This window comes from Rattus norvegicus, chromosome 3 (assembly GCF_036323735.1).
Source record: "Rattus norvegicus strain BN/NHsdMcwi chromosome 3, GRCr8, whole genome shotgun sequence".
NCBI classification, from domain to species: Eukaryota; Metazoa; Chordata; class Mammalia; order Rodentia; family Muridae; genus Rattus; species Rattus norvegicus.
Window position 1 is genome coordinate 138,671,376 of NC_086021.1, and position 27,774 is coordinate 138,699,149.

A 27,774-nucleotide genomic window follows, 5' to 3' on the forward strand; every position below is an offset into this window, starting at 1 on the left:
GGAGGTTAAGGGCGGCCTACCAGTGGTCATGCTACTGAAGAAGAGCTTTTCCCATCTCTAGCTATAACTGCCTCAGGAGCCCCTCCCTATCCATGTTCCCTATACCATTATCAGGGAGACACTACTGCTGGGAATTCACCATGCAGAGCCACAGCTGTCCATGCAGAGCCATAGCTGTCCATGCAGAGCCATAGCTGTCCATGCAGAGCCATAGCTGTCCATGCAGAGCCATAGCTGTCCATGCAGAGCCATGGCATGTCCAGAAGACAGCATTTTGCAGTACTTTTCCCACCCTCAGGTCCTTACTTCTTCCTACCCATCTTCGGCAGTGTCCCTTTACCCTTGGAATGGGTTTAGTGATGAACACTCACTAAACAGTCATTTGTTCTAAGTGCTTCGGCTAGTTATGAATCTGCATTAACTGTCACCAATGCAAAGAGAAACATCTCAGGCCAAGGGAGGAGTGTTTAGGTGGTATGTATGCACAGAGAGTAGCTATATGCAGAAAGGCTAGAGGATGATTGCTCAGAGTCCTGCTCTATTATTCTGCTTTAGTCCCTTGACAATGAGACATTTCATAGGACCTGAACTAGCCTAGCTCCACTGGGAGTCAAGCCAATGACAGCGTCATCTCTTCATCCCACAGGATGTGTATTTTTTAAACATGAGTGCTAGGGATTCAAACTCAGGACCTCCTGCTTGTACAGCAAGTAGTCTGTCCCTATGAATCATCCCCTCAACTTTGTAGTCTGTTTCTTGAAAGTGTCCGCTAGTTTACTGAGACTTGAATTAAGGCATGTGGCAGCAAGGAGTTCTTATCTCTCATCACCATTGCCACTATCATTTTATCTGCATCCTGTCTTCCTGTTCAGTCCATACCATCTGGGAACAGCACTGGCCTGTGCGTGAGTCTGTCTGCAGCAGCCTCCTCCGTCTGGTTTCTACAGAGCAGCCTATGTCTGGTTCTGAGCAGCAACCACAGGTGGATAGTAGGACTCTTTAAATGCTGGTGTTGGAGATGTGCCTCGTGTTCCTCAAAACTATGAGGAGGGAATGCCCATATCCCCCATGGAACTTACACCAGAACTGAGTCCTAAGGAAACAGATGGGGCAAGGAAATGTTTGTATGGGAAGACAGTATGGCTAGCTGTTTTTAGAAACAGTTCAGCAGACTTGATAGTACTTGTGATCAGGAAGCTAAGAGGTGGACTGGGATGTGGCTCAGTTGAAAGAGTGCTTGTCTTGGACGCCCTGGATACCACTCCAACCACAGCATAAACGGAGAGCGGTGACAGACTCATGTATCCCGACACTGGGAAGGTAGAGGTAGGAGAATCAGAGGCTGCATAGGGAGGTTGAGAGCAGCCTATGCAAGGAGGCATATCTAAAATTAAAAGGAAAAGAAAAACCTGGTAACTGGTAGAGCCACCATGAAGAAACTGGAGCTTAAGGATTCAGCCAAGGAACGTAAACTGCCTTCTGACGACTACTAAGAATCACTGAATTATTTTAAGTCAGGAAGTGAGCACAGATCAGTGTTGCAGAAAAACCTCTGTGGCAACAGTATTGATTAGAAGTAGCACACGCGTGCGTACACACACACACACACACACACACACACATCAGTACTGCAGACTAGATTAGATTTGGAAGGATCCTCTTTCTTGACACCTTCCATAGCCACTCTTCTGCACCTGTTCCCCATAGCCACACACTTGGTTCTTTATTATATAAATATTTCCTTATAGGCAATGACTATATTTATATTTTGATAGTTTCGAGATAAACTCTGTCATTGCATAGAGTTTAGTAGTTGTAGGTACTCTGTAAATGTATATAGAATAAATACAAACACTTTTTGGTAACAGAATTTTGTTCTTTTTTTCCCAACATTTTTAACTATCTTTTTGGCAACAAGATCTCATGGTAGCTCAAGCTAACCAGTAACAACCATGGAGCCAAGGATGACCTTGAACTCCTGACCCTCCTGCCTTTCCCCTAGAAGTGCTGACATGACGGGCATGTACCGCTACACCAGCCCTAGCAATTCTGCCTTGTAAAGATACTGGTGGCTTTGTTCCCTGTTTGTGCTAAAACAACTGCTGATACTTAAAAGCTCCATCCCAATCCACACAGCGTTGGAGAGTTTAATCTAAGTGGAAATTTTGATAGCAAGCCTGGTGGCTCCTACCTGTAATTCCAACACTCAGGAGAGTCAAGCGGATGGCCAAGAGTTCTGTGTCTTCTTTGGCCTACAGAGTGGAAGAGAGAATGAGGATGCAGACACCAGCACCTCTTCCTGGTACCAACTTGTGCCTTGGTTACTTTTCTGTTGCCATGACAAAACATCATAACCAAGGTGACTGGTAAATGAAAGCATTTATTAGGGCTCATAGTTTCAAAGGGTTACAGTCCATAACCATCATGGCAGGCAGGTTTGCTGCTGCAGAATAGCTGAGAGCTCCCGTCTTTATCCACAAACAGGAGGCAGAGAGAAAGCTAACTAGGAATAGAATGGGACCTCAAAGCCCACTCTCAGTGGCACACCTCCTTCCCAAACATTTCCACCAATTGGGAAATAAGTATTCTAATCTATGAGCTCTGGGTGCCCATTCTTATTTAAACCACTACAATTTATAAGCTAATACCACACGTGATCAGGAAAATGGTCTAGGAATTCTGAAAAGTAGTTCAAGAGAGTGGGAGGAACAAAGTGAATAGATGTTGGCATGTGTGTCAGGAGTAAAGTGTTCATGGGCATTGCCTGGCTTGGCACTTCTGTCCAGAGCTGAGGCACACACGCTTTGTGTCAACACAAACCACTATTAAAGCAGGTGTAGTTACTGGAAATCAGTGCAGGGGTGTGGTCTCAACACAAAGTAGTGAAAAAGAAAACAGGGTACTCACATCAGGCATTGTACAATTGCTTATAGTTCCAGCCTCAGGATTCCTCTGGCCTCTGCTCATACCACTCCCCCCCACACACACATATAATTAAACATAATGAAAATAAAAATTTTAATGTTATAAAAGTGAAAACAAAGGTTCACTGTTTGACAGGAAAACTTTAAAATATACACCACTCGTGCACACAGACTCTTCCCTCCTGAGTAACTGAGGCCTGTGGGAAGACTCAGTCCTCCTCTGGCTTCCAACCTTACAGTGTTCAAACCTCTGCAAGATCAGCGTGGTTGTACTGAGACACTGGATGTCGGTCGTGCTGATAAGGCTCTGGGCCTGAAGTGAAAGGTCAACACTTCTGAGATCTCCAGAGCCTTGGGAAGATTCTGGAATATATGGGTGTTGGTTCAGGAAGGCTCTCAGCCTTGGTGAAGCTGCCCCAGGAGCTGTAGGGTTATCTGCAGAAAGTCAGCCAGGTGCACTTACCCTGGACTCTTCTCCCATTCACAGACATGGCCCTGAGGCTTCGTGGCTTTGCCTCACTGTTCAGCTAGCTCCTGTTTTACATGATTCTATAATGGTCTTGGTAAAGAAGGTGGTAAAGGCAAGCTAGAGGTCCTTCTTTTCCCTCTTCAGAGTTTGATTGGCCTTTCCTAGTCATACACTGTCTACTCAGTTTTGAGTACTTACTTTGTGTATAGCATAGTAGATGCAAAGTGCATCTGTGGTCATTGATAAAGGTGCCTTATTTTTATAGTAATATTTATTCCATGCTTGTTAAGAAATTCATTCACAGCGTGTTTTCATAGAGACTTTCTCTATAGAGATATATAGAGATCCAGACATGGGGACAAACTACTAACCCAACTCTTCAGACACTGGCTGCTTCTCTTAGAGCCCTGGGCTCTCATCCTTCGGAGAACAGCCATCCTCACTCATAGCTGACAAGCTTAGTAATCACAGAGGTTCCAGCTTCCTCCACAAATCCACAAAGCCAATATCCCACATTCCCAGGAACTTTCAATAAGCCATCCACTCTAATACGCCATCTCTTGTCTCAGGCATAGGCCCTGGTTTCTGGGTTGTTTCAGAGTACTGCCTTTTCTCTGCCATGCCCTTTCCTCTTTGCCTACCCTCCAGAGATTCATTTCCAAATGAAGGGGTTTTTGTTTTTGTGGGTGTTTTGCTTGTTTTTCAGTGCAGTTCCTTAACTGCTGTAGACATCGTACAGGGGAAAGAGCAGGCAAAGGGATTGTTTCCAGATCTCTAACTTCTGAGGCCTATGGACAGCAGCATCAAAACCTCCCCAGGGGAGCTTTCGGAGCAGGAGTTAGGCCTAGATATGACTGAGAGAGAGGGGAGCATGAGCCATTCCCAGTGTCTTACAAATGAGGGGAAGGGCAACTGTGTTGGGCCCTGAAAGATAAGGAAGACCAGGCTTCAGGAAGGCAGACCACTCTGCTGACTGTCTAGGATTGAGGACAGTAACACAACTACTTACACATACTTTGAATGAAGGGCAGGCTTAGTGCTCCAGAATTGCAGATCCATTATCCATTTCCTAAATCCAGGCTAGCCAAGTTTCTCAGCATTTATCTGCCTCACCCCAGAGGGTTTCCAGGACAAATATTTCTTAATCAAACATTTGATGGAAGGGAGTTGGAATCAGGTTGAAGAAATGCAGGAGTGTAGATTTTAGATTTCTGGGAATATGTATAGATAAATACCTTCTACCTTTGGGTAGAAAATGAGATTGTAAGTTTGCCTTTTTAGACTTTTTTTTTTACAGATGTGTTTGTGTATGTGTACACAGGAGGTTTGTGTGCCCATGTGCACACATGTGGAGGTCACAGTCTACTTTAGGTCTTCTTCAGGAATCATCCACCATATTTTTAAGACAGTCTCTCTCCAGGCCTTGGGGCTCACAGTGTTGGCTAGATTGGATGACCAGCACACCGCAGGGATCTATCCTCCTGCCCTATGTTCCTAGCATTGGGGTTACTCACCATGCTCACCCAGGTCTCTGTGTGGGTCCTGGGGATCACAGTTAGGTCCTCGTACAGCACAGCAAGCACTTTGTAGACAACTGTCTCTCCTGCATGTGCAAGTTTTATCAGTAAATTAAGATGAGATTTTCTTCTATTAAAATTATATTTTAGAAACTGGATATAATAATGCATCAGGGCAAAGGGAGGGAGGAAAATGAAGAGAGGATAGGAGGAGGGGGAGGGAGAAGGGAAAGAGTAAATCAGAAGGTCAAGGTTGTTTAAGGCCAGCCTGGGCTACAGAAAACCCTATCAAATAAGTTCTCAGTATAGAAAGTTCTCATTACCTTCACTATCAGAAAAGCCCCTAAATTCAAAACATTTTAAAAAATTAATTAGTTAACAATTTTATAAGTGTATATGATGTATATATATTTTGATGACAGTTTTCTCCTATTACCTTTTGTTCCCTTCCCCTCTGACAAATCCCATCCTCCCAACCAATCCCCTCTGCATTTGTTTGTTGTTTTAATGACCCACTGAGTTCACTGGATTCACCTCCATAAGTGTGGCTAGAAGAGCTATTCATCAGAATATGGGCAACTTACCCCTAGTGACACTGATGAGGAAAGGGTCTCCCTCTTACCCAGTAACCACTAATGGCCAGGAGCTTCTCTGAGGGGTACGTGCCTCGTGAGCCCCTTGTCCAAAATGCCTTCAAAACTGTGCCAAGTGTTTTTAACTTTTTTATTATGCCTGTGTATTCCGTGTGAGGAGAGAAGCTCGAGAGTACCATAGCATGCATATGGAGGTCAAAGAACAACTGTGTAAAGTCAGTTCCCACTTCCCACCTTCACATGGGTTCTGGGATTGAACTCAGGTCAGTGATCTTGAGAGGCGCTTTGCCCTCTGACATGCATCACTCACTATGCCCCACCTAAAATCTGACCTTTGCGAGATTGAGTGTGTGTTATCTGACACTGTCCAAGTAAGGATGACCTACTTTATGTCTGAAACCAAATTTCTGGGGTAAAATTTGGTGGTTGTATCAGTTACTTTCTTATTGCTGTGAGAAAGCATTATGACCAAGACAGCTTATAGTTTATTTGAGCTTATGGTTCCAGAGAAGTAAGAGCCTGTCCTGACAAAGGAGGCATGGCAGCAAGTGGCAGGCATGGCTGCAGGCACAGGAAGCAGAAAGAGCAAACTAGACACACTTGAGGCATTTAATATGAAAGCCCACTCCCCTAATGATGTCCTTCCCCTACAAGGCCACAAGCCCTAACCCTCCCCACACAGCACCACCAGCTGGGGAAAGAAGTGTTCAGATACCTGGGGCTGCAGGGTTATCTCATTCAGACCCACAGTGGGAGAGCACTTGTCTGCATAGTGTCTAAGGTTCAATTCTCAGCCAAGAAAAGAGAGCACGAGGAAAGAAAAGAAGACAGGAGAGAGTAGGAAAAGAGGAGAAGATGAAATGGAAGGGAAGGGGGAGACACGAAAGCAGGGAAGGAAAAGGGAGGAAAAAGGAAAGATTAGCCAGCCTGGTTTTTAAAAGTACCCCTCTCATTCTCACAAGTTCTCTATTTGAGCATTTAGTTCAAGACTGATAGATATTTCTAGTTGGGTGATCAGTATATTCATAAACATGACGACTTTTGCTTTCCTTCTAACTTTGTGATTATGGAGTCTTTAAATGATCAGCTTCCACAAAAGAATCTCGGGTATCACACCCAGTTACCCTTTGTGATTACACACAGGACATTAACTGGTATGGTTCTGTTTTGTCAAAAAACAGGCCATGGTTGAACTGTCCACATTGAGAAAGAAGCCCTGAGAAGCATTACATGACACCAGCAAGCCAGGACTAATGGATTCTCAGAAAGGGTCATGAGAATCCACAGGCTTTGGCACCAGTGCTAGTAAAAGTACTAGTAATTTCATAGGGTTCTTTAAAATGTAAACGCTACGGAAAAACTAACCTTTTTATTTATTTCGTTTTATCTTACGAGTGTTGTGACTGTATGTATACATATGTATCACATGCATACAACAGGCTCAAAAGACAGCATTGGATCCTAGAACTGGAGTTACAGATGGTTGTGAGCTGTCATGTGGATGCTCAAAATTGAACCTAGGTCATCAACAAGAGCAGTCAGTGCTCTTAACCTCTGAGCCATCTCTCCAGCCCCAGAGAAGCTACTCTTAAAAGTCAAGTCTAAGCCGTGGTGGTGGTGACGTGCATCTTTAGTTGCAGCTCTTGGAAGGCAGAAGCAGGTGGATTGCTATTTGTCCAAGGCCAACCTACTCCAATAGTGAGAAAAACAAGACAGAACCCAAAATCTCTTACTTTGCACTTCAGAGAATAAGTGATAGAGAAAAGACACAGACATTTTAGAATCTATACCTTAAAATATCTTATGGCTTATGTGATACTGTTGGGACCATATTTGCTTATGGAATGCAAAAAAAATTAGATGGGGGGAGAGCAGGAAGTCTCCTTCTATCTTGATGTGAGTCATCCATAAAAGAGTAAGAGGCCGGGTGTGTCACAGTGGTAGAGCACCTGCCTTGTGTGTGTGGGATCAAATAATCCTCAGCACCACAGACGAAGGGTGGGGCAGAGATATTTAAGAAAATAAGATGCTAATCATTGACTTTCTTGATTTTTAAAAAATACGTTATTTTATATTTGTTGTATATGCATATAGACATTATTTCTATGTTTATATTTTATATGTATATTTTTATGTGTGTGCTGGAGGGATGGGGGAATTGGATTACAGGTCTCTACCATGGCTTCCGTTTTCCTTGCTGAGCCAGGCCCTTTGCTGACTCAGCTTCCTAACTGTTATCATAACTACCGTCTTTAGTGAAACAGTTATCGTCTTCTTAGGAATTGTTACATTCGACTATGTACCGCACCCTAATCTGAAAATCTGAAACTAATGCTCAGAAAGTTTCACGTTTGCCAGGCAAGCATGATAATATGAGCCTATAATTTTAGCACTGGGAGGGTGAGGCAGAATTGTGAGCTCAAGGGCACCCTAAACTTTAGAGATCCTGTCTCAAATAAAATGAAATTATATAGATATTAAATTGTCAGAATAGGGGTGTTCAGCTGCTCAATAAGTCAAAGCAAATATCCCAAAGAACTCTGAAATGTGAAACATACTAGTTCCGAGCCCTGTGTTTTGTTTTGTTTTAAGATAGTATCTCACTGTGTAACCATGGCTTGCCTGGAGCTTGCCATATGTGTGTGTGTGTGTGTGTGTGTGTGTGTGTGTGTGTGTGTGTGTGTGTGTGTGTATGTGTGTGTGCGCGCGCGAGCGCGCACGCGCGTGAATGGGGGGAGGGAGGGAGAGAGAGAGGGAGGGAGGGGGAGAGAGAGAGAGAGAATGAATGAATGAATATGAATATGAATATGCCTGGGAATCCTAAGCATTTTAGAGGCAGGATCTCAGTTTGTACTGTTATCTTCCCAATGAGGGCTCTGGTCTAATGAGGCAGGTGACATCAGGCCAGGAGTAGGTATTAGGGATTGGTGATGACAGTCAATTCTGAGACACACAGAATACATTACCACAGAATGGTAGTTACATTACCAGTGCAAACAGTGGTTTAGAAAGCATTATGCCATAGTTAAATTTGCAGTGTTTTTCTTCTCCACAAAATAACATTAGCTCTTCCAGTCCTTAGGTTAAATATATTAGGAACTTTTATATTCTTGGTGCTAAAACTTATTTTATAGTAAAGGTAGTACCATAAAAATGATATCCTATGGGTTGTCAGGTCATAGTTTGTGGCTGAGACCATTTTGTAAGAAGCAGCGTAGGCTGAGTCTCTGGCTTTGTAGTCCATATTTTCTGTGTTTTTGCTGCAGATTGCCTTCTCCCAGCACAGCAATTTTATGGACCTGGTGCAGTTCTTCGTGACTTTCTTCAGGTAATTTCTCTCACGCTAACTGTATTTGTTCCTTTGAAACAGCCCCTTAACTACAGCTTTGTATAGCCCTCACAGTGATGTAGATTTCGTCTGATGTAATATAAACACGTGGTTTGTATGACTCGGCTCTTTGCATGGGGGGAGGTTTGGACTAAGCAGCATTAGTCATGGACAACTACTGCTGTGAGCTACGTACGTGCTCTGTCTTAATCAAGAGGACTGTGATTACCCATGGGAAAGGTGAGTTTTACTTTTAAACTCCTGTGGTTTTCCTTTGCTTTTATAGTTTTTTTATTAGTAGTTTATTTTTCTGAGAATACTATGCAGAAATGATTAAAAAGGACAAGTCAGTTGTTGTAGTGCTTGTAAGAGAAACAGCAAGAGACAACCTCACTTCCCTGTGTCCTCCCCAAATAAAAACGTCTCTTGCATCATTTCTCCCCCCCCCCCCCCCCCCCCCGGAGCTGGGGACCGAACCCAGGGCCTTGCGCTTCCTAGGCAAGCGCTCTACCACTGAGCTAAATCCCCAACCCTCTTGTGTCATTTCTTTACATTCACACCAATTCTTGGTTCACCAACTCAGTTTTCTTTTCTTTTTTTTTTTTTTTTAAGATAGGGCCTCTCCTTACAGTAGTCATGGCTGTCCCGGAGTTCTCAGTAGAAGAGGCTGGCCTTGAAATCACATCCTCCTGCCTCTGCCTCTTGAGTACTGGAAGTCGGTGTATGTCACCAAGCCACAGCTCAGTGTTTTGTTTTTTGGTGTAATATATACTGCCTTACTCCACCACACACACCAGGTACACACACAATTCCTTTCCATTCATTCATACATACATACACACACACACACACACACACACACACACACACACACACACACACACATATATATATATATATATCTCACAGTGCTTTGGCCACCTAAAAACTCCTGAATTGACCTATGATTCTACTTGCTCATGTTTTAGAAGGGTTACTCTTCGATTATCCAAAATGTAATTTTTCCCTTTGCATTTACTGTTTAATTTTTCCCTTTAAGTCTACCCAGATTTATATCTGTAATCTGACAAACAAAAAGATCTCTCATGATGGTTGTCTCTTAGCTTTAGTCTCATGGACCTCATTCCTCCCTAGTGTTCTATCCTCTGTCCTTAAGTGTACTAGTTTCTAAGGCCTGCTCTGTAATTGTCATTGTTGTAGTCACTTTTCTATGCTGTGACGAAGCACCCTGACAAAGGCAGTGTAGAAAACATTTAATTTGGGGATCAGAGTTGCAGGCTGGAATCCATGGCCATCATGGCACAGGCAGACAGGCAGGCCTGGCATCAAAGAAGCAGCTGAGCTTACGTCTGGTCCACAAGGGTAAGGCTGAGAAAGCTAACTAGGAACGGCCTAAAAGTCCACTCCTAGTGACACGCCTCCTTATCCTTCCAAACAGTGCCACCAACTAGGGACCTCACATTCAAATATGTGAGCCTCTAGGGCCCGTTCTCATCTGACCACAGTGATTTTAGGGAATTTTTTGATCCTCTTGTCTTACAATTCCCATGCCATGGTCTTTCGTGTATTTCTTCCTTTTGCTCGAACTTTTTCTCGGATATTTCAGGGGAAAGACATAGATAACTTGTGTGTGTGCTTCTACAACTAAAAATATCTTTGTTTTTATCGTCACAAATTTTTTGGTTTATTTTTGTTTGCTTGCTTGGTTTTTTTGTGTTTGTTTGTTTGTTTGTTTGTTTGTTTGTTTGTTTGTGACAAGATCTCTCTTCGTAGCCCTAGCTGGCCTCAAACTCAGAGATTCATCTGCCTCTGCCTCCAGAATGCTTGGATAAAGACTGCCCCCCAACACCTAGTGCACCCTCACAATTTTTGAAGTGTGCATTTGTATATGTGTGTAGTGTGTGTAAAGGTGTGTGTGTTGATACACACATGTGCAGAGACCAGAGGAGTCGGTGTTCTGGTCTGTCTCTGGCCTATTGTTTTGAGACAGGGCCTCTTGTTGTTTGACACTGCACATACCAGGTCAGACAGCCCACGAGCTTCTGGGGATTCTCTCCTACTCCACCTGCCAATGTGTGCTACTGCATCTGGCTTTAAGCAGGTTCTGGGAATCTGAGGTCAGGTCCTTACACCTATATGGCAACGCTTTGTCTACTGAGTCATCTGATGAGCATCCACAAGGTCAAAGGCTAGCACCAACAGCCAAGGATGTCCTCAGATCTCCAAACAGATGTACCCACACTTACACAAACACCCAACATAACACACACACACACACACACACACACACACACACACACACACACACACAAGGGTACCAAAAACACTTTTTGAAAGAAGTGGAGAATGCTAAATATGGTATTACCTGTATATTATCCAATTCACCAATCCACTCTGGAAGCTGAGACAGGAGGATTTCAAGTTTGAATCCAGCTTGACCACATAATTATACCATGCCTCAAAAAATGTATAAAGAATACAAATGAATATGAATGACACTAGAGTCATATCACAGTTACTTTTCTGTTGCTGTGACAACACAGGCAATTTATAGTAGAGGCTATTGGGGCATATAGTTTCAGAGAATGAGTCAAGGACAATTATGGTATGGTGCTGCAGTAGTAGCTGAGGGCTTAAATCTGGTCCACAAGCATTCGGTAGAAGGAGGACTAACTGGAAATGGCATGAGATTTTGAAACCTCAAACCTTACTCCTCGTGGCATCACACACCACCTAATCCTTCCCAAACAATTCCACCAACTGGGGACAAGATATTCAGCATAAGAGCCTATGGGGGTCATTCTCATTCAAAGCACAGGTAATTATTAGAGCCCAAGATAGTCAGCATAAGAGCCTATGGGGTCATTCTCATTCAAAGCACAGGTAATTATTAGAGCCCAAGATAGTCAGCATAAGAGCCTATGGGGTCATTCTCATTCAAAGCACAGGTAATTATTAGAGCCCAAGATAGTCAGCATAAGAGCCTATGGGGTCATTCTCATTCAAAGCACAGGTAATTATTAGAGCCCAAGATAGTCAGCATAAGAGCCTATGGGGTCATTCTCATTCAAAGCACAGGTAATTATTAGAGCCCAAGAAAGGAAGGAGGGATAGGAAGGAAATGATTAATGGGAACTTGGGTGAAATTTGATACAAAGAGAAATCTTTAATGTACTGTGTAGCACAGTAGGATAACTGTGGTTGAGGACAGTTAGCTAAGTGATTGGTAGAGAGGATTTTTAATATTTCCAAGCCAAGAAATGTTGCAGGCCTGAAATAGTGTACATTCCAGTTACCCTGGTCTGATAATTACAACTCGTACACTTGTACCAAACACATAAATGTGTACAATTGTGTCAGTCTTAAATATATATTAAAGAAAAATGCAGAATGAGTTAAAAATGCCTATTTTAAAGTTAATCACAGTTGTGTGCCAGTTTTCCTTTGCTGTGACAAAATACCTTAGGAAGCAGTTTACAAGGAAAGAGATTTCCTCCAGCTCATTAATTTCAGAGATTTTACAGTCTAGAGTCATTAAGTTCTATCATATTGGGCCCACAGCTAGACCAAGTACCATGATGAGGAGCATGTGGTAAAGAAAAGTATTTACCTCAGAGGGGTCAGGAGGAACAGAGGCAAAACATATATTTCAATCCCATACCTCCAGTGGCTTGCTTCATCCAAACAGATTATGCCACCATCCAATAGCCACAAAATACAAATCAACCAGTTGATTGAATTCCATTGATAAGAATGCCCCTGATTTGGGCTGGAGAGATGGCTCAGCGGTTAAGAGCACCCGACTGCTCTTCCAGAGGTCATGAGCTCAATTCCCAGCAACCACATGGTGGCTCACAACCATCTGTAAAGAGATCCGATTCTCTCTTCTGGTGTATCTGAAGACAGCTACAGTGTACTTATATATAATAAATGAATAAATCTTTAAAAAAAAAAAAGAATGCCCCTGATTCTACTCATATCCTGAACTCAACCTGTGAGCTCTGCTGCACTGGGGACCAAGCCTCTATTGTATAAACCTCAGGAGCATGTTTTATAACAGAGCTGGGTCTCTCAGGAGTTGTTTGGTAGATGTAGTCTTTTAACCAGATGTGAGTCTGCCTCTGGAATCACAGTAGCTTTTCCCATTCAACACCTAGTTTACAGAAGAAAGAAAACTCAATTTTTTTATACAATCATTAGACAACTAGAAGCTTTCCCTCCTAGTATTAAGAAAACTGTTGGCTTAAATTTCATCATTTGAATTTTATTTTACTAATAAGTGCATGTATTGCTGGTCATGGTAGCACATCCCAGTACTCAGGAATAAGAGATCATAAGTCCCACACTAGCTGGAACAGCAGGATACAATCTTAAAATATTAAAAATAATATATACACAGACTTATTATTAATTACTTTTTTCAGTACAACCAAATAATTGACTTGTCTTAAAGGAGGAAGGATCTATTTTGGCTTACAGTTGCAGAGGATCCAGCCTCGTGATCCGCCTCATTCTCACTGAGGCAGCAGGGACATGACTGTTCAGCTCTCTTTGTATTCAGTCTGGGACCCCAGCCCATAGCATGGTGGTGCTCACATTTAGGGTAGATTATTGGTATTCAATATCCAATGCAGAAATTCTCTCAAACACATGCCCAGATGTTTACCTCATAAGTGATTCTAGATCCTGTCAAATTGACAATCAGTATTTACCACCATGTATGTATATATAATTACAGAAAATATATTAATCACTATACGTAAATTTCCTCCACTTACTGCTTATGAAAAGCTGATTATTTACTGAGATTTTTCTCATTCTGAGTTTATCAATAAAACTTAACCACATTGATTAAATTACTTGTTTATTACCTGTTATCATTTATGTTAGAATTGCTTTTCTTATTTGGGGTAAGTTGTGGTTGGCTACTCTGGGGGGCTTATTGAGAAGGCAGGGATTGGAGCACTTCCTAGAAGGAAGTCAGGAAGCTTGCTTAGCTCAGCTAGCCAGTGTTTCTCACACTAACTTCCTGTGAGCCTATCTATCACATACAGCATCAGGAGCTGAGTTAGGACGTGGAGGATTGTTCCCTGGGGTCAGGCGTGGAGTCAGGCAGGGCGAGCTGACTAACAAGGTGGTTTTCCCTTGCAGCTGTTTCCTCTCTCTGCTTCTGGTGGCGGCAGTGGTCTGGAAGATCAAGCAGAGCTGTTGGGCATCCAGGAGGAGAGAGGTAAGCCCAAGTAGACAAACTGAAACTCCACATAAACCTCGTTTCTTTCCTTCTTTCTAGGCAGATCCCTCTACCTGTTCATGGTGACTAATAATCATATGAGAAGCAGGCTGTTCCACCTGCTGTATGGCTCTACTCTGTGCCATCAGTAGATTTCAGTTATTCCTGCATAAAGTGTCATAAGTGCCACTGCTTGATTCAACAGTCTTCCTAAGAGCCTTTCATAAAAATATGAGTGTAGGGACCTGTTCAGCGCAGTGACAGAGTACTTGCCTGGCATAAACTGAGTCCCTGGGTTCTCTTCTCAGCATCCTCTATCAGCAGCACAACACTAAGGACAAAGCTTCTAACCTGTGGATTTTAGGCAGCAGGTGGGAGAGGGGAGGTCCAATAAAACAAAACCTATAGCTATAGCCTGCGTCACTCATTAGATTGAGCACTGGAGTTGGTACTGGTAGGCATGTTACCTGGAGCTGAGCACGCTACATCCCAGGCACCGGTCCAGGTGGTTTTACTTAGACCAGCGACTTTAATCCTCACCTCAGCCCTATGATATATAAGTATTGCCACTGGGCTCAGGGAAGCCACATAACTACCATTGTCACACAGATATTGAGATACAGAACTGAGCTGTAACTAGGGCCTCTGTCTTCACAGCCCAGGTTCCTAAATACAGGTTTTCCACAAACAATTTGTTCTAGTCTGTACACTTAACAATCTCATAATCTGCTACCTGAATAAGCCAGACAACTCACCCTAGACTGTACCCTCCAAAGAAGAGCAAGGAAGCAGTTTTGTTACTGTTGGGAAGAAAACAAAATTATTTTCATATGAGTTATTGAGATAGAATAATAGGGATTTGTCTGAAAACAAAATGACACTTAAGTATATAAAAGTATATAAATGGATAATACAGAAAGTAGCAATAAACTGGAAAATATTTACAATATCATGAGAGAGAAAATTAGAAGATAAACCCCCTCTCAAGAAAAGAATTTTTAAATATACTTAGACTGTGTTCAGTCAGCTAATAAACTAATTCTTTATCCTTTGTTTGCAGTTTCCCTGTAGTGCTAAACCTGACCGTTGTAAATGTACGAGGTCAGTCATAACTTGTTCCCAGTAAAGATGCTGTTTTTAGTTCATGCTGCATCCTGGGTCCTGATGGAAGTTCTTTACCCACATTATCTCCTGTACTCTTGCAGAGGTTCTAGAACAGTGCTGCAGTGGGACAGCAGCTGTCTCCCTGTGACCCTGCACCTAGAGATTACAGAACCCAGATGAGGTTTGCTGAGTAAATGGAAAGTCTTTCCAGGATCAGTAGAGAGATGTGCTGATACCGAGTAGGTCATCGAGTCCTTCAGTGATGCTTGGAGGCTGCAATAGAATGTGTAACAGCAACTCATATAACACAGGAAACTTTCCACATTTACAGACATTATCAGGGAGAAGTCTGCATGTAGCAGATCAGTGGAGGTATTCGGATATGAGGTATACACAATCCCTCCTGCCACAGGAGGGACCTAACCCCTAAGATCCAGCAGTAGGAATCTATTCCTGGGTTTTAAGAACATTTTTGACATAAAATTTCCCTTCTAGAACAGAGTGATGATTTTTGTTGCTTTAGGATCTTGCCTCCTAGAAGGTGGTTTGAAGCAAGGCCAGTTTGTCTTTCCCAGCATAACCTCAGAAGACCTCTCATACTGATGATATAGGAATGAATGTCCACATTCCATATTTGACCCAACATGAAAACATTGCAAGCCATGTGTAGTTGGGTAACGTAGGAGTAAAAGAAGTTCAAATTCATCCAGTGAGTTCAAGGCCAGCCTGGGTGTCTTATAAACAAACACACAAATCACATTTAAAGAAGACATTGAATCCTTGGTAGTTTGAACATCTATCCTAAGGTATCCACCCCACCCCCCAAATCCAGAGCCCTTCCCATTCATTCGTGTTCTTAGTCACACCTTCCCCCCCCCCTTCTCGGGGGAGAGTAGTCTCATGTCCTATCAGCCATCTTTTTTATTGTTGTTGCTCTGGGAGCATTTGGTTCAGGTTTTAACACAAAGCAAGGTAGAGTGACTTAAATAACAGAAATATAAAAGGTAAGTCTCTGCCCTTTTATATATTCAACTATCAGACAGCATAGCAGTATGTCTTCCACTATTTTAACTTTTATCTCTTACTGGTAAGGACTTTTTATAAAAATATAATAGTGTTACCACATCTAACAGGATTCGCTCCCTTGTGCTCTAGTATGGCAGTGCTCTCAGCTTTGGCGCTGCATCTGATCACTTTGACCCAGGGAAAATGAGGAATGTCTAATACCTGGTAACATTAGAATTCCCTAATAAAGTTTCAGCAGTAAGCGTATTAACACATACTATGTTATTCATTAGCAACTTCTTCGGGAGATGCAACAGATGGCCAGCCGCCCTTTTGCTTCTGTAAATGTTGCCTTGGAAACAGATGAAGAACCTCCTGATCTCATTGGGGGAAGTATAAAGGTGAGAAGTGGCTCAAAAATCCTTCAGAACTCAGGCCTGAGTCTGTCTGACTAGAGACAGTGAGCGCTCTGAGTGCCACTCCTGTCTTTTCTGTCAGTCAGCAGAAACAACCACGACTGTAAGGTGCTCTGTGGCTTTACTTTTCTAGTTCCATGGCTGTCATCAGTCAGCCATGTTCAGATTTTAACATGCAAATTATGCTTGTTATTCTTAAAGTGTTCTGTGGCATAATACCTTAAAGTTTTTATTTGAAAACATCTAAACTGGGTTAGGTGTGGTGGAGCACATCTTTAATCTCAGCACTTAGAAGGTAGAGGCAGGCAGATCTCCCTGAGTTCCAGAACAGCCAAGGTATATAACGAGACCCCATATTTTAGGAAAAAGAAAAGGGGGGGGAAGCAGTTAAATTTAACCATTATTAGACCCAACACACACACACACACACACACACACACACACACACACACACACACACTTTTTGTTCAGAGCCCCAGTACTCAATTAAAAGCCAGGCAGGCATGGTAACAGTACTTGGGGAGTCAGAAACAGGATTCCTAGAGTAAGCGGACTGACGAGGCTGACTGGAATTGGTGAGTTTCAGGTTCAGCAAGAGGCCCTGCCTCAGTAAGTAAAGCAAAGAACAACTGAGGGGCACTTCCATGTATACATGTATAATGGGCATGCATGCACACACGTGCACTTGCAAACGCACACACATGCATGCACACACGACGATGTGTCACCGTGTTTAAAAGCTGGAATCTCTGTGTACCTAGACTATGAAATGATGATGTAGCCACTAGAAAATGATATGGCCACTACTAGTAGCACATGCCTGTAATCTCAGTACTTGGAGTGCAGATTCAGGAGGATCTCTGTAAATTCCAGACCAGCCTGGGCTACTGGACAAGATTTTTGTCTCAAGAAAACTAAAGCAAGACAAAAATGTGCTATGGAGGTTTTCTAATGCCAGTGTTGATGACAGCACATTCATAACTGACAGGGAGTAAAAGCAATCAAGGACTGTCAGTAGGTGGGAGATAAGCAAAGGAGCATGTTGTTACAGAAATGGTTTATCCTTTTAAAGTCTAATGTATGCTACAGCGTAGACAAACCTTGAGAAATTGTGTTAAGTGAAAGAGGTTATAGCATTCCACTTACACAGAGCATCTAGAAAAATCAAGTCTACTGAGGCAAAATAAAATAGTAACTGCGGGAGGCTTAAAGGAGAAGACCAAGGGGTAGGGAGAGGAAGGGAGGGACAGAAAGAGGGAGGAAAGGGGGGTGGTGTTTGACTCTCAGTGATAAAGCCAGGAATATGACAAAGAATGTCTTCACAGTGCGAGTGAGTATCCCAAATGATGTTTAAGACCAGCAGGAGCCAGACTTGATGGCTCATGGCACCAACAGGCTACGGCAGGAGGGCTACAGATTCAAGGCCCTTCTTGGCTACAGAGTGAGAAGTGGGATTTATCTGAGCTGTCTTTCTAAGTCATAATCTCTCACTGGGGGAGTCAGGGCAGGAACTTGAGGCAGAAACCATGGAGGATGCTGTTTGCTGGCTCCCTCCCAGGCTCCTCCTTAGCTTTGTTTTCTCATTCTTTTTATTTAATGTAGATGAGTGTTTTACCTGCTTCTGTGTCTGTGTACCACATGCATGCCTGGTACCCACAGAGGCCAGAGGCAATACTAGATGCCTGGAGTTGGAGTTACAGATGGTTGTAGGCTGCCCTGTGAATGCTGGGAACTAAGCTCATGTCCTCTACATGAGCAAGTATTCTTAACGATTGAGCCATCTCTCCAGCCTATAAAGTTCTCTTTTAAAAATAAAGTTTGCAATAGAAACGAATATATTTTCTGGAGCTGAAGCATTCAATAAGCAGACGAAGGACGCATTTGGTGAGCTATCTACATTTCACAAGCTCTTAAACCTACAGAGTTAGGACCTGGTGGGTGGAAGATGAATGTAGACCGGGTGGCTCTCTCTAATATCTGGGTCTGTTTGTGCCAAGTATGAAGAACTATCCAACAGGTCACCAGACAAACACTGCCAACACTGACGCCAAGAGAGAGCCACTGACATGGGCCTTTCCCTGGCACTCATGCAGCTCTCTGGAGTAGTGGCTGTGGAAACCTCCTGTTGACCTTATAAGTACCTGACTCTGAAGTGTGTGGCTAAGTTAAGGCACTTCTGCTTTCTTCCTCCAGACTGTTCCTAAGCCCATTGCCCTGGAGCCCTGCTTTGGTAACAAAGCTGCTGTCCTCTCTGTGTTTGTGAGGCTCCCTCGAGGACTGGGAGGAATCCCTCCTCCTGGTCAGTCAGGTGAGTAGACAGGAGGTAGTGACATATATTGGTCTGTGAAGGACTAAGTCCTAGACATTTCCTCTGGTAGAGAACCTGGGTATGGGGGCAGTGCATGGTGGGGCTGCCTCTGGCAGAGCTTTGGTGATACAATTCCATCATCCCCAAACTGTTCTGGGCATTGGCATTCCTGTCTCAGGAGGTCCTGTGGTGGCAGGCCAGGACCTCCTCACAGTGCACAGCCTCCTCAGCCATTCACGCTCCTGGTCCCCTTGAGTCTATGCATCCATACTTTTTTTTAACCCCTTGTTCTTATCCCAAATATAGGCTTTTTTTTCCTCCTTGATAAGCCCCTAGTCATCTCCATGCCTCTGACTTCCAGCTGTGTCCCAAAGCTTGAATTGCCCAAGTACCTAGGTCTAGCCATGCTCCACATCTTGGTTAAGGTCTTGCTATGCAGCCTAAGCCAAGCAGTGATGGTGCATGCCTTTAGTCCTAGCACTGGGCAGGCAGAGGCAGGAGGATCTCTGAGTTTGAGGCCAGCCTAGTCTACAGAGTAAATTCCAGGATAGCCAGAGCTACACAGAGAAACTCTGTCTCAAAAAACCAAATAGCAACAACAACAAACCTCATTATGTAGCCCAAGCTGCCTTCAAACTCATAGTTATCCTCCTGCCTCAGCCTCCAAGTGCTGGGATTGCAGGTGTGACCCTTCATGCCCAGCTTGTTTTAAATAGGCATAAAGAAATCTTATGAAAACATAAAGGATATTTTTAAAATTATAATTCTATTGAGTTAATGCAGACCAATTTTCATTTCATCAAAATAATGATACAGCCTTTGGATGTAGGGGGAGCCTGTACTGTTTTCAAACTACATTTGTAGCCAAGGGTGACTTTGAATTTCTGGTCATCCGGCCTCCTCCTCAGTGCCGAGATTGCATCACTGCTCCTGGCTTATGTGGCCCAGAGGCTCTGACCCAGGGCTTCATGTATGCTGGGCAAACACTCTACCAACCAGCCTACCCACAGCTCCTAGATGTACACCTTATTACAAACATTTATTCTAAACATATTTTTTTTTCTAAAATGCATCTGTACAGGAAACAGGTACCAGTGGCGATTTAGGGCAGGAATAGGAAGAAATTATTTTTACTATATACTTTTTTAAATGACTTATTTGCTTTTATTTTATGTGCATTGGTCATCTGCCTGCATGTATGTTTCTGTGAGGGGATCAGATCCCCTGGAACTGGAGTTACAGAGAGTTGTAAGCCACTGTACCATGTCAGTGCTGAGAAGTGAACCCAGGTCCTCTGGAAGAATAGCCAGTGCTTGTAACTGCTGAACCATCTCTCCAGCCCTTACTATATACTGTTTTTTATAGTTTTTTTTTCTTTTTGGGTATTGCTGAGGATCAAATCTATATTTATTTTTCATAACAATCATTTTTTGTATTGTAATTGTATTTTTATAACTTACTACATACTTACCAGTGTCCTTTATACTTTTTCATCAAACATGTAAGTCATAATTTATATAAACCTTGTCTTTTTTTTTTCTTTTTTCTTTTTTTTTTTTTTCGGAGTTGGGGACCAAACCCAGAGCCTTGCGCTTGTTAGGCAAGCACTCTACCACTGAGCTAAATCCCCAACCCCTAAACTTTGTCTTAAGACTGGAGGCAGAGAAGGAAGATTGCCTCATACTGAGATCTAGACTTACCCAGGCTATATAATGGGACCCTGCTGCAGAGAAAAGGTCTTCCTTTAAACACAAAGGCAGGCTGAAAGGCAGGTTAGGAAGTACCTTGATTCTGAAGCTGTGCACAGGAATGCCTCGCCTCACGCGGTGTTCTGCTTAGGACTGTACTCAGTCAGTGGTCCGAGGGACTCAGTGTTGTCTCTACCCAAATAACCTGACCTAGTAGGAAAGTATCCTTTATCCGTGTCCAGCCCTTTTTTATGTATGATGAGTCCATTGTCTTCATCTTACTTGACATCCCCAGACATTGAGTCCCTGAGTTAGTCTTACTGTGGATAGAGCAACTCTGTGACCTGATACGATGGCCAGCATCTCCTGCTTCATACGGGCACAGAGATGGAACAGGTCTTATATAGAGATATAAGAGCCTTTCCTTCCTCACCCTTTACCTAATGCTCTACCCTCTGAAAATCCTCATGAAGCCCTACTCCCTTCTTGAGACCCACCCCACAACAGAGTTATCCATGCCAATTTTCCTGTACTTTTTGAGGAAGCACACACACAAAGTTTTAGTAGCTTGCACTAGGCCAGTAACACGGGATGAACCACACCTCACTGTGAAGGAGTGATACCTTCATTGCTCCTTCTGTAAACCAGCACAAGGCGCACACCCAGAGCATGGCCACCCTCAGGCAGAGCACACTGCTTTGGTGATCTGATGTGGAGCAGAGAGAAATGAGTAGTTAGGTGTGCATAAATGAGCTGAAGCCACCGCCCTGGTGGGAGGGGCGGGACATGGAAGGACTCCCATGAATACCTTTATCTTTCACTAGGGAAATGTAAAAAGAAATGTGAAATCATTTTGTAAAAAAGTAAGCTGCTTCATGACACGTGTCCCCTCTGTGGGTTCTTCCAAGGTCTTGCTGTGGCCAGTGCCCTGGTGGACATTTCTCAGCAGATGCCAATAGTGTACAAGGAGAAGTCAGGAGCTGTAAGGAACCGGAAGCAGCAGCCCCCTGCACAGCCTGGAACCTGCATTTGATACTGGGGCAGGAACTCTCCCTCACAGAGGGGCATGTGGTCCACTAAGCTGTCTACAGGGGAGGCTGCAGGCAGGAAGCTGGTGTGGGGCAGAAGACTGGAAACCCTTGAAGCATCCAACTCACGTGCATGATCATACAAGCTGTTTTGATGGTTCATCCCTTCTGTGTCCAGCATCTAACCTTTTACTTCTGTGTAGGAAATAATTTAATTACAAGTCCAGGAGTGATCTGCTCTACTCATGGGTGGAGGAGACCAGTGTAGACCCAGTGAGAGCTAAAAGTGATGCAGAGGTCCCTGTGGAAGCTCAACTGCAAAAGTGATGCCCTCCGTCAGCAGCTCTCCAGCATGTCCTCTCGATTGATCCTCAGATGAATTGTTCTCATCTGAAGCTTGCTGTCTTTTTACAAGATGTGCTTTTACTCTCTTCCAGGAAGTAGGTTTTTTCAGCTGAGAATTAATAATGATCTTTCTCTTTGGAAGTCATATCAAAGTATAATTGATGGGGGCCTTGTTTTGTTTTGTTTTGGAGACAAGGTCTCACTGTGTGGTCCTAGCTGGCCTGGAACTCACCATGTAGATCAGGCTGGACTGAACTCTTAAAAGTTGACCTGCCTCTGCCTCATAAATTCTGGGATAGAAAGCGTGTACCACCAGGCCCAGCAAAGAGGGCTATTCTAAATGTCACGGTCAATGGAGTTAGAATATAGACAAATGCAGTTGATAATTCCCTATAGAAACTTGATCAATTTAATTTTAATCCATTCTTTCCTTCTCTTTTTTCTCACTCTGTCTTACACACATACACACGTGCACACACACACACACACTAAGTGCCTAGACTTTAATTAGATCTAGCAATTGGAACGTTAGTAAGCCTGAGTTTTTACATGATTGCATTCCTACATCCTTGTAAACTTTAAGTAACCACCATTGCAGTTGGTTCCTTTGTTAAAGTCTAATTTGCAGCCAAGAAAGAATAATTCTCATCCCAAGAAACACTTAATAGGGACTACTAGCAATAGGAACTAAATGACCCTCCCCCCCAGCCTAGTGTCACTTGGCTCCTTCTGCCAAGGCACCACAGAGTGCACTTGCTCATGTCATGTGCCTCTCTGAGCAGACGCCTGGGACACCTGGCTCTGTCTTCCTACAGCTGCTCGCACTGACCTGTGGGAACCTGTGGGTCATCCCCAGGCTGGATGGAGTACACACTAGAAGAGGGATAGTGCCTGGCATTGGGGCAGCATCTGCTCAGCACACGGAAAGGGGCCTGGTTCCCTCTCCCCTGGTAGGAGTTGGTCCAGCCTCCTCCCAGACCCAGCTGGAGGCTGAGAGGAGGTGGTGAATGCTAATGAGGATGAAAAGACATGGGGTGAAAGGAAGGGACAAGACCCACTTCCAAAGAAGATTACCATGTTAAGAGGGGTGAGCAGTCCTCTGCTCTGCCCAGGACCCTGCCTGGACACTGCATTCCCATTTATGGTGCTCAGTATTCTGGCATTATGCAGCAGCCTCACACCTTTCCTCTCCTGCTTCATACCCTGCAGTTCTCCTATTATCTGACTAGAACAGCCCTCTAGGCAACAGTGATCAATTTATGAGTTTGGAGAAGCTAATAATCAGAAGGATAAAAGCTGTAGCATTTCACCTTTAATACAGTGCTGAAGAGGGAGCCTTTCTCTGAGCCCCGCACTAACCTCATTCCACACAAGACTTCTGCAGTGACGTCTCCACGCTGAACCCTAAGTCACTGATGCACAACACTGCTGTAAGACTCACCTCTCAAAACACGACTTTTTCGTCACTATTAAGGAGCAGAAAGTTCTAGAAATGATCCCAACCTCGTCCCCTGTGCAGCTAGGATCTCCCCACATCCCTAACAAAGCCGAGCACATAAGTGTCTGTGGTCTAGCGTTTCATCTCCATAGCAACCCAAGGGACTCTTGGCCAGAAGAAAGAGAGAGGGAAGCCTCACTAGGGGTTGGCCTTATGGAAGGAAATCCCCCCTCTGCTTTGCTTTAAGGACCAAATTTCTTTGGCCAAAGAAGTTGTTTCCGTGTTAGTCCCATACCTTGAAATAATACGTACCATGGCTCCCACCTACCTGTTTATGTCCCCCCAATCACCTTTAGGGATACTGTTTATTCTTTAAAAAGAAGCAGATGGCATTTGTTTCTGCTCCTGTAATGGAGAAACAGCCAGCTTCACCTGCATCCCCTTTACAGCCAGCAGCTCCCTTCAGACGTAAAGCAGAGGGGATGGCAGAGAAGAGCTCAGCTCAGAGCCAGTGACCCAGTGATTCTGTCACGAGAGAACTTGTATATAAAGTAGTCATGAAGACACTGACCTTGCACTTGTACATAACTATACTATAGTGTCCAGAATGTTCAGACATTCAGGGTGTACATAAACAGAAAAGTATCATAATGTATTTTTATTAAACAGTAACATCTTGAGTTTCACCTAATCTGTTTCTGTGCCATAGACTGGGTATCCGAGCTCTGGGAGATCATCTTCCCAGACCCCAGTCCGTCGATAAGGCATTGTACACCATGCTGGTGTGTTCGGTAGCCTCGTGCCCATTAGGTAACTAAACAATGATTCAGCTCTTAGAATACAGGAAGAGAGCAAGCCTGGTGACACACAGCTGTGATCCAAGCATTCAGAAGACAGAGGCAGGAAGAAAAAATTCAAAGATGGGGCTGGAGAGATGCCTCAGTGGTTAAGGCTGCTCTTGGACAGGACACTGGTTCAGTTCCCAGCACTCACATGGTGGCTCACAACCTTCTATGACTACAACCCCAGGTAACCCAACACCCTCTTCTGTCCTCCTCGGGTGCCTGTGGCGGTGTACATGGTGCACAGCACGAACAGGCAAAACACCCAATACACACAGAAATAAAGAATTCAAGAATACCCTGGGCTACATAGCAAGACCCTGTCTCAGAACAAACCAACCCATGAAGAGCCAGGCAGTGTGTCTATTTCCATGACCGTACACAAGCGAACTCAGGAAGCAAGAGTGTCCATCACTGCTGTAACGTCAATGCTCCTTGTGATTTCGGCATCTCTGTGGGGCGAGGTGTTCTATCACTCTAAAGTCAAGGACTATGTCACCTGTGAACGTCAGACTTTGCAAAGGGGCTCTCTAGGCTGCATTGTTGTGGCTTTGTCTAAAATTTTAATGACATTTCTGAGAACCATGTTCTTTTTATACTAAAAACTGGGGATGGGAGGGCTCATTTGTTGATAAATAGCACTATTTTCCCACACCTCAGCCTCCTGTCCCCGTCCTGGTCTTCCCTACACAGTCTGGAGAGGGCTCTGAAAGGTCCAAATCGGTGTGGCACAAAAGCAACCCATTGCCTCCTGAGCTAACCTGGAAGATGACTGTCAGCAAAAGGAAAATACCAGAATATCTTGAAGGCTAGAAGCGTAAGATGGGATCTCATTAGGGAACTGGATGAACAAGAGCAGAGAGCCTCTGGTGGGTAACGCTGCAGCCTGCCAGCGCCCGCCCTCTCTCAACATAGCAGAGTGTGCATGGTAAGGAAGTGAATCACCTCCTTGGGGGATGGTGCTGTTTTTATGAAAACCTTTGATCCTTGGTGTCCTTTAATTGATCTGTTCAACAAATATTTACTAAACACTTGTAAGCTAAGCTAACATTAGGGCAGTGACTGAGGTGAAAACCCAGCTCTTTAGACAGCTATCATCCTAGGAGAGCTTCCTAGAAGCAGAACCAAGAAGCCAGAGGTTCTTCCTAGGATGAGCTTTGGCTTCCTAAGGAAATCTGAAATGTTGACCCTGGTCACAACCTCCCAGCACAGCTTTGGAATGAGACATCAGCATGGCCTCCTCTGGCTGAGCAGAGCCTCTGGAGCTCCACACCCTGCCTGCAGGGAGCCCTCAGGGTGCCCTCCAGAGTGCAGGGAGAAACTGGCACCTTCTTTCCTAAAGGCAATAACAGAAGCTGCTCTCAGAACTTGACTCTGCACAAAACACTAGTGAAGCCTGCTGAACTAATTCTGCCTCTGGAAATCTTTTCTGGTTATTTACAGTTTGTTGTTTTGTTTTGATCCAAGCTTAGTTTGTTAATATGTGTAACTTGGCATCTGTTGCACTTGTGTAAATATGGAGTAAGTATTGTAAACTATTTAATTGCTGGGATTGGTGGTGTTATACATACATTTAGGACTGCAATTTTTGGTATTTTTTGTATTGTAAAATAACAGCTAATTTAATCAGGAACAAGAGAATTAATGGGGGGGTCTGCATTTTAAATGCAAATGTGAAGCACTTGTATATAAACAGAAGTAAATACTATAATACAAAATTCCTTCTGAAATAAAAGTAGATCTGGTAAAATGTGTTCTGAATGTTTAATGCTAATTCTGTTTTCTATTTACATTTTAGTCCTTATATTAGCAGTGAGGAGACAAGACAACAGCAGTGCATTAGACCCTTGGCAGCCTGAGGAATCCCCTAGAGTAGGGACTGCAATTCGAGACTCTTGGCTTTGGCACTGAAAAGAATTTCAGTTTATGAAGCAGACTTTAGACATGCTAAAGATATTTTAATAATACACTTAAGTAAGCAGAGGGGTGCTGGGCATGGTGGCAATGTAGGCCAGCCTGGTCTACACAGTCAAGACCTTTACTTCCTCAACTCCAATTAAGCAGAAGGATTGGAAGAGAATAAGACTGCGGAGAAGATCATGCGGACTTCTCAAAGGAAAATGCAGAAAAACCAAATGTGGGGACAGAGACCTTAAGAGAGTCCCAGCTTATTGGAGTTGTTTGGTTTGGTTTGGGTTGGGTTAGTTTTGGTTGTTACTGTTGTTTAGTTGGTTGGGTAGTTTTGTTTTACAACACTCATACAGGATGTTGGTGAGGTTTGAAGTTATAACTTCAAAGGGTTGTTAAGAACCACATGTGAGATCACCAGGCAGTTCCTGAGAGGCACCTGTTGAGACTGCAATTGATAAGATCCCCAGGACCCAGGAACCCAACATCATATCCATTCAGACCTTAAGCCTGGTTCGTTGTTACTTTAATATAGATGTATGTATGCGAGGCATAGTAACTCAGTTGGCAGCTTCGACAGCAAATAGACAGAAATGTAAGCAATGCCTGTGCCTTCAAAAGTCCCAACAAGCAACCAAGGCATGATTCCAACAAAGTTCATAGAAAACCAGGATTCTGTGTTTTCAGCAGGTGACGTTTAGTCAGATTCCAGGATAAGATTCCTTTCCCTGCCAATGTCCCCATGACTTCTCTGTCTTTACATCTCGCTGCATTCTCACCTTGATTATAGCCACCTCGAGGTATAGTGGCTAGACCTCCTCCAGGCTTCATCCCTGTTACATGATGCTAGACTGAGGCAGAGGACTGCTGCAAGCTCAAGGTTAGCCTGGGCTACATGGTGAGACCCTTGCCTCAGTAAAACCTAGCAGAGGCAGTGGTGTGTGCTCACCCAGTTCTTGTGGTTGAACTATTCCACATTACCCAGGCTCTGAAAATTAGGCTGGGTCCATACTGGGCCACCATTGATGAAATGTTGGAAAAGTGATAACACCAAACTTTTGCACAGAAGATGTTTTCATTTTGGGCCTTCCTTGGAGTTCACGGGTTAAAGTATTAGAAGGAACATGGGTCCCTGGCCACCATGCACACAAAAACTACGTGATCAAGAAGACTAAGGGTTTCTGTTGCTAAATTCCTTCCCAGACAGAAATGTAAGCAATGCCTGTCCCTTCAAAGGTCCCAACAAGAAACCAAGGTATGATTCCACCAAAGTTCACTAGAAAACCAGTGAGTTTGTTGGGCTTCCTTGCAAAACATAGATGAGAAGTTACTTATAGAATGCTGGGATGTGGGTGCTCCTCCCCCTAACAAACCATATCTTGAAAAAGCCTTACCCAGCAGGGATGAGAGCTTCCCCATACCCACATAGATGGAGTTTCCATTCTAGTTTTCCCAGGCATGCATGCATGCATGCATGGATGGATGGATGAATGGATGGATGGATGGATGGATGGATGGATGGATGGATGGATGGGTAGATGGGTAGATGGATGGATGGATGGACAGATGGATAGACAAATAGACAGACAGCCCCTCCACCAGTTAAGGCAGAGTTGCATACAACAGGTGGT

At 43.7% G+C, this 27,774-nt stretch overlaps 1 protein-coding gene and 1 long non-coding RNA gene across 3 annotated transcripts in view; one reads left to right on the plus strand and one right to left on the minus strand.

Moving 5' to 3' along the window:
* Positions 1-25,985, plus strand: part of Atrn (attractin) — a 134,090-nt gene extending 108,105 nt beyond the window's left edge. The window contains exons 25-29 of one of the 2 annotated variants that reach the window (NM_031351.2): positions 8,770-8,831; positions 13,983-14,061; positions 16,464-16,571; positions 18,780-18,894; positions 21,491-25,985. In NM_031351.2, coding sequence (NP_112641.1) covers positions 8,770-8,831; positions 13,983-14,061; positions 16,464-16,571; positions 18,780-18,894; positions 21,491-21,615 — 489 coding nt within the window. In that variant the 3' untranslated portion in view covers positions 21,616-25,985. Of the gene's footprint in view, positions 1-8,769; positions 8,832-13,982; positions 14,062-16,463; positions 16,572-18,779; positions 18,895-21,490 lie in introns of those variants that run through there. The other variant, XR_010064702.1, reaches the window with a different exon arrangement.
* Positions 13,683-15,961, minus strand: LOC134486154 (uncharacterized). The gene is made up of 3 exons (XR_010064899.1): positions 15,146-15,961; positions 14,817-14,861; positions 13,683-14,412 (listed from the first exon to the last, which is right to left on the minus strand). It is a non-coding gene; the product is annotated as an uncharacterized LOC134486154 (long non-coding RNA).
* Positions 25,986-27,774: the final 1,789 nt, after the last annotated feature.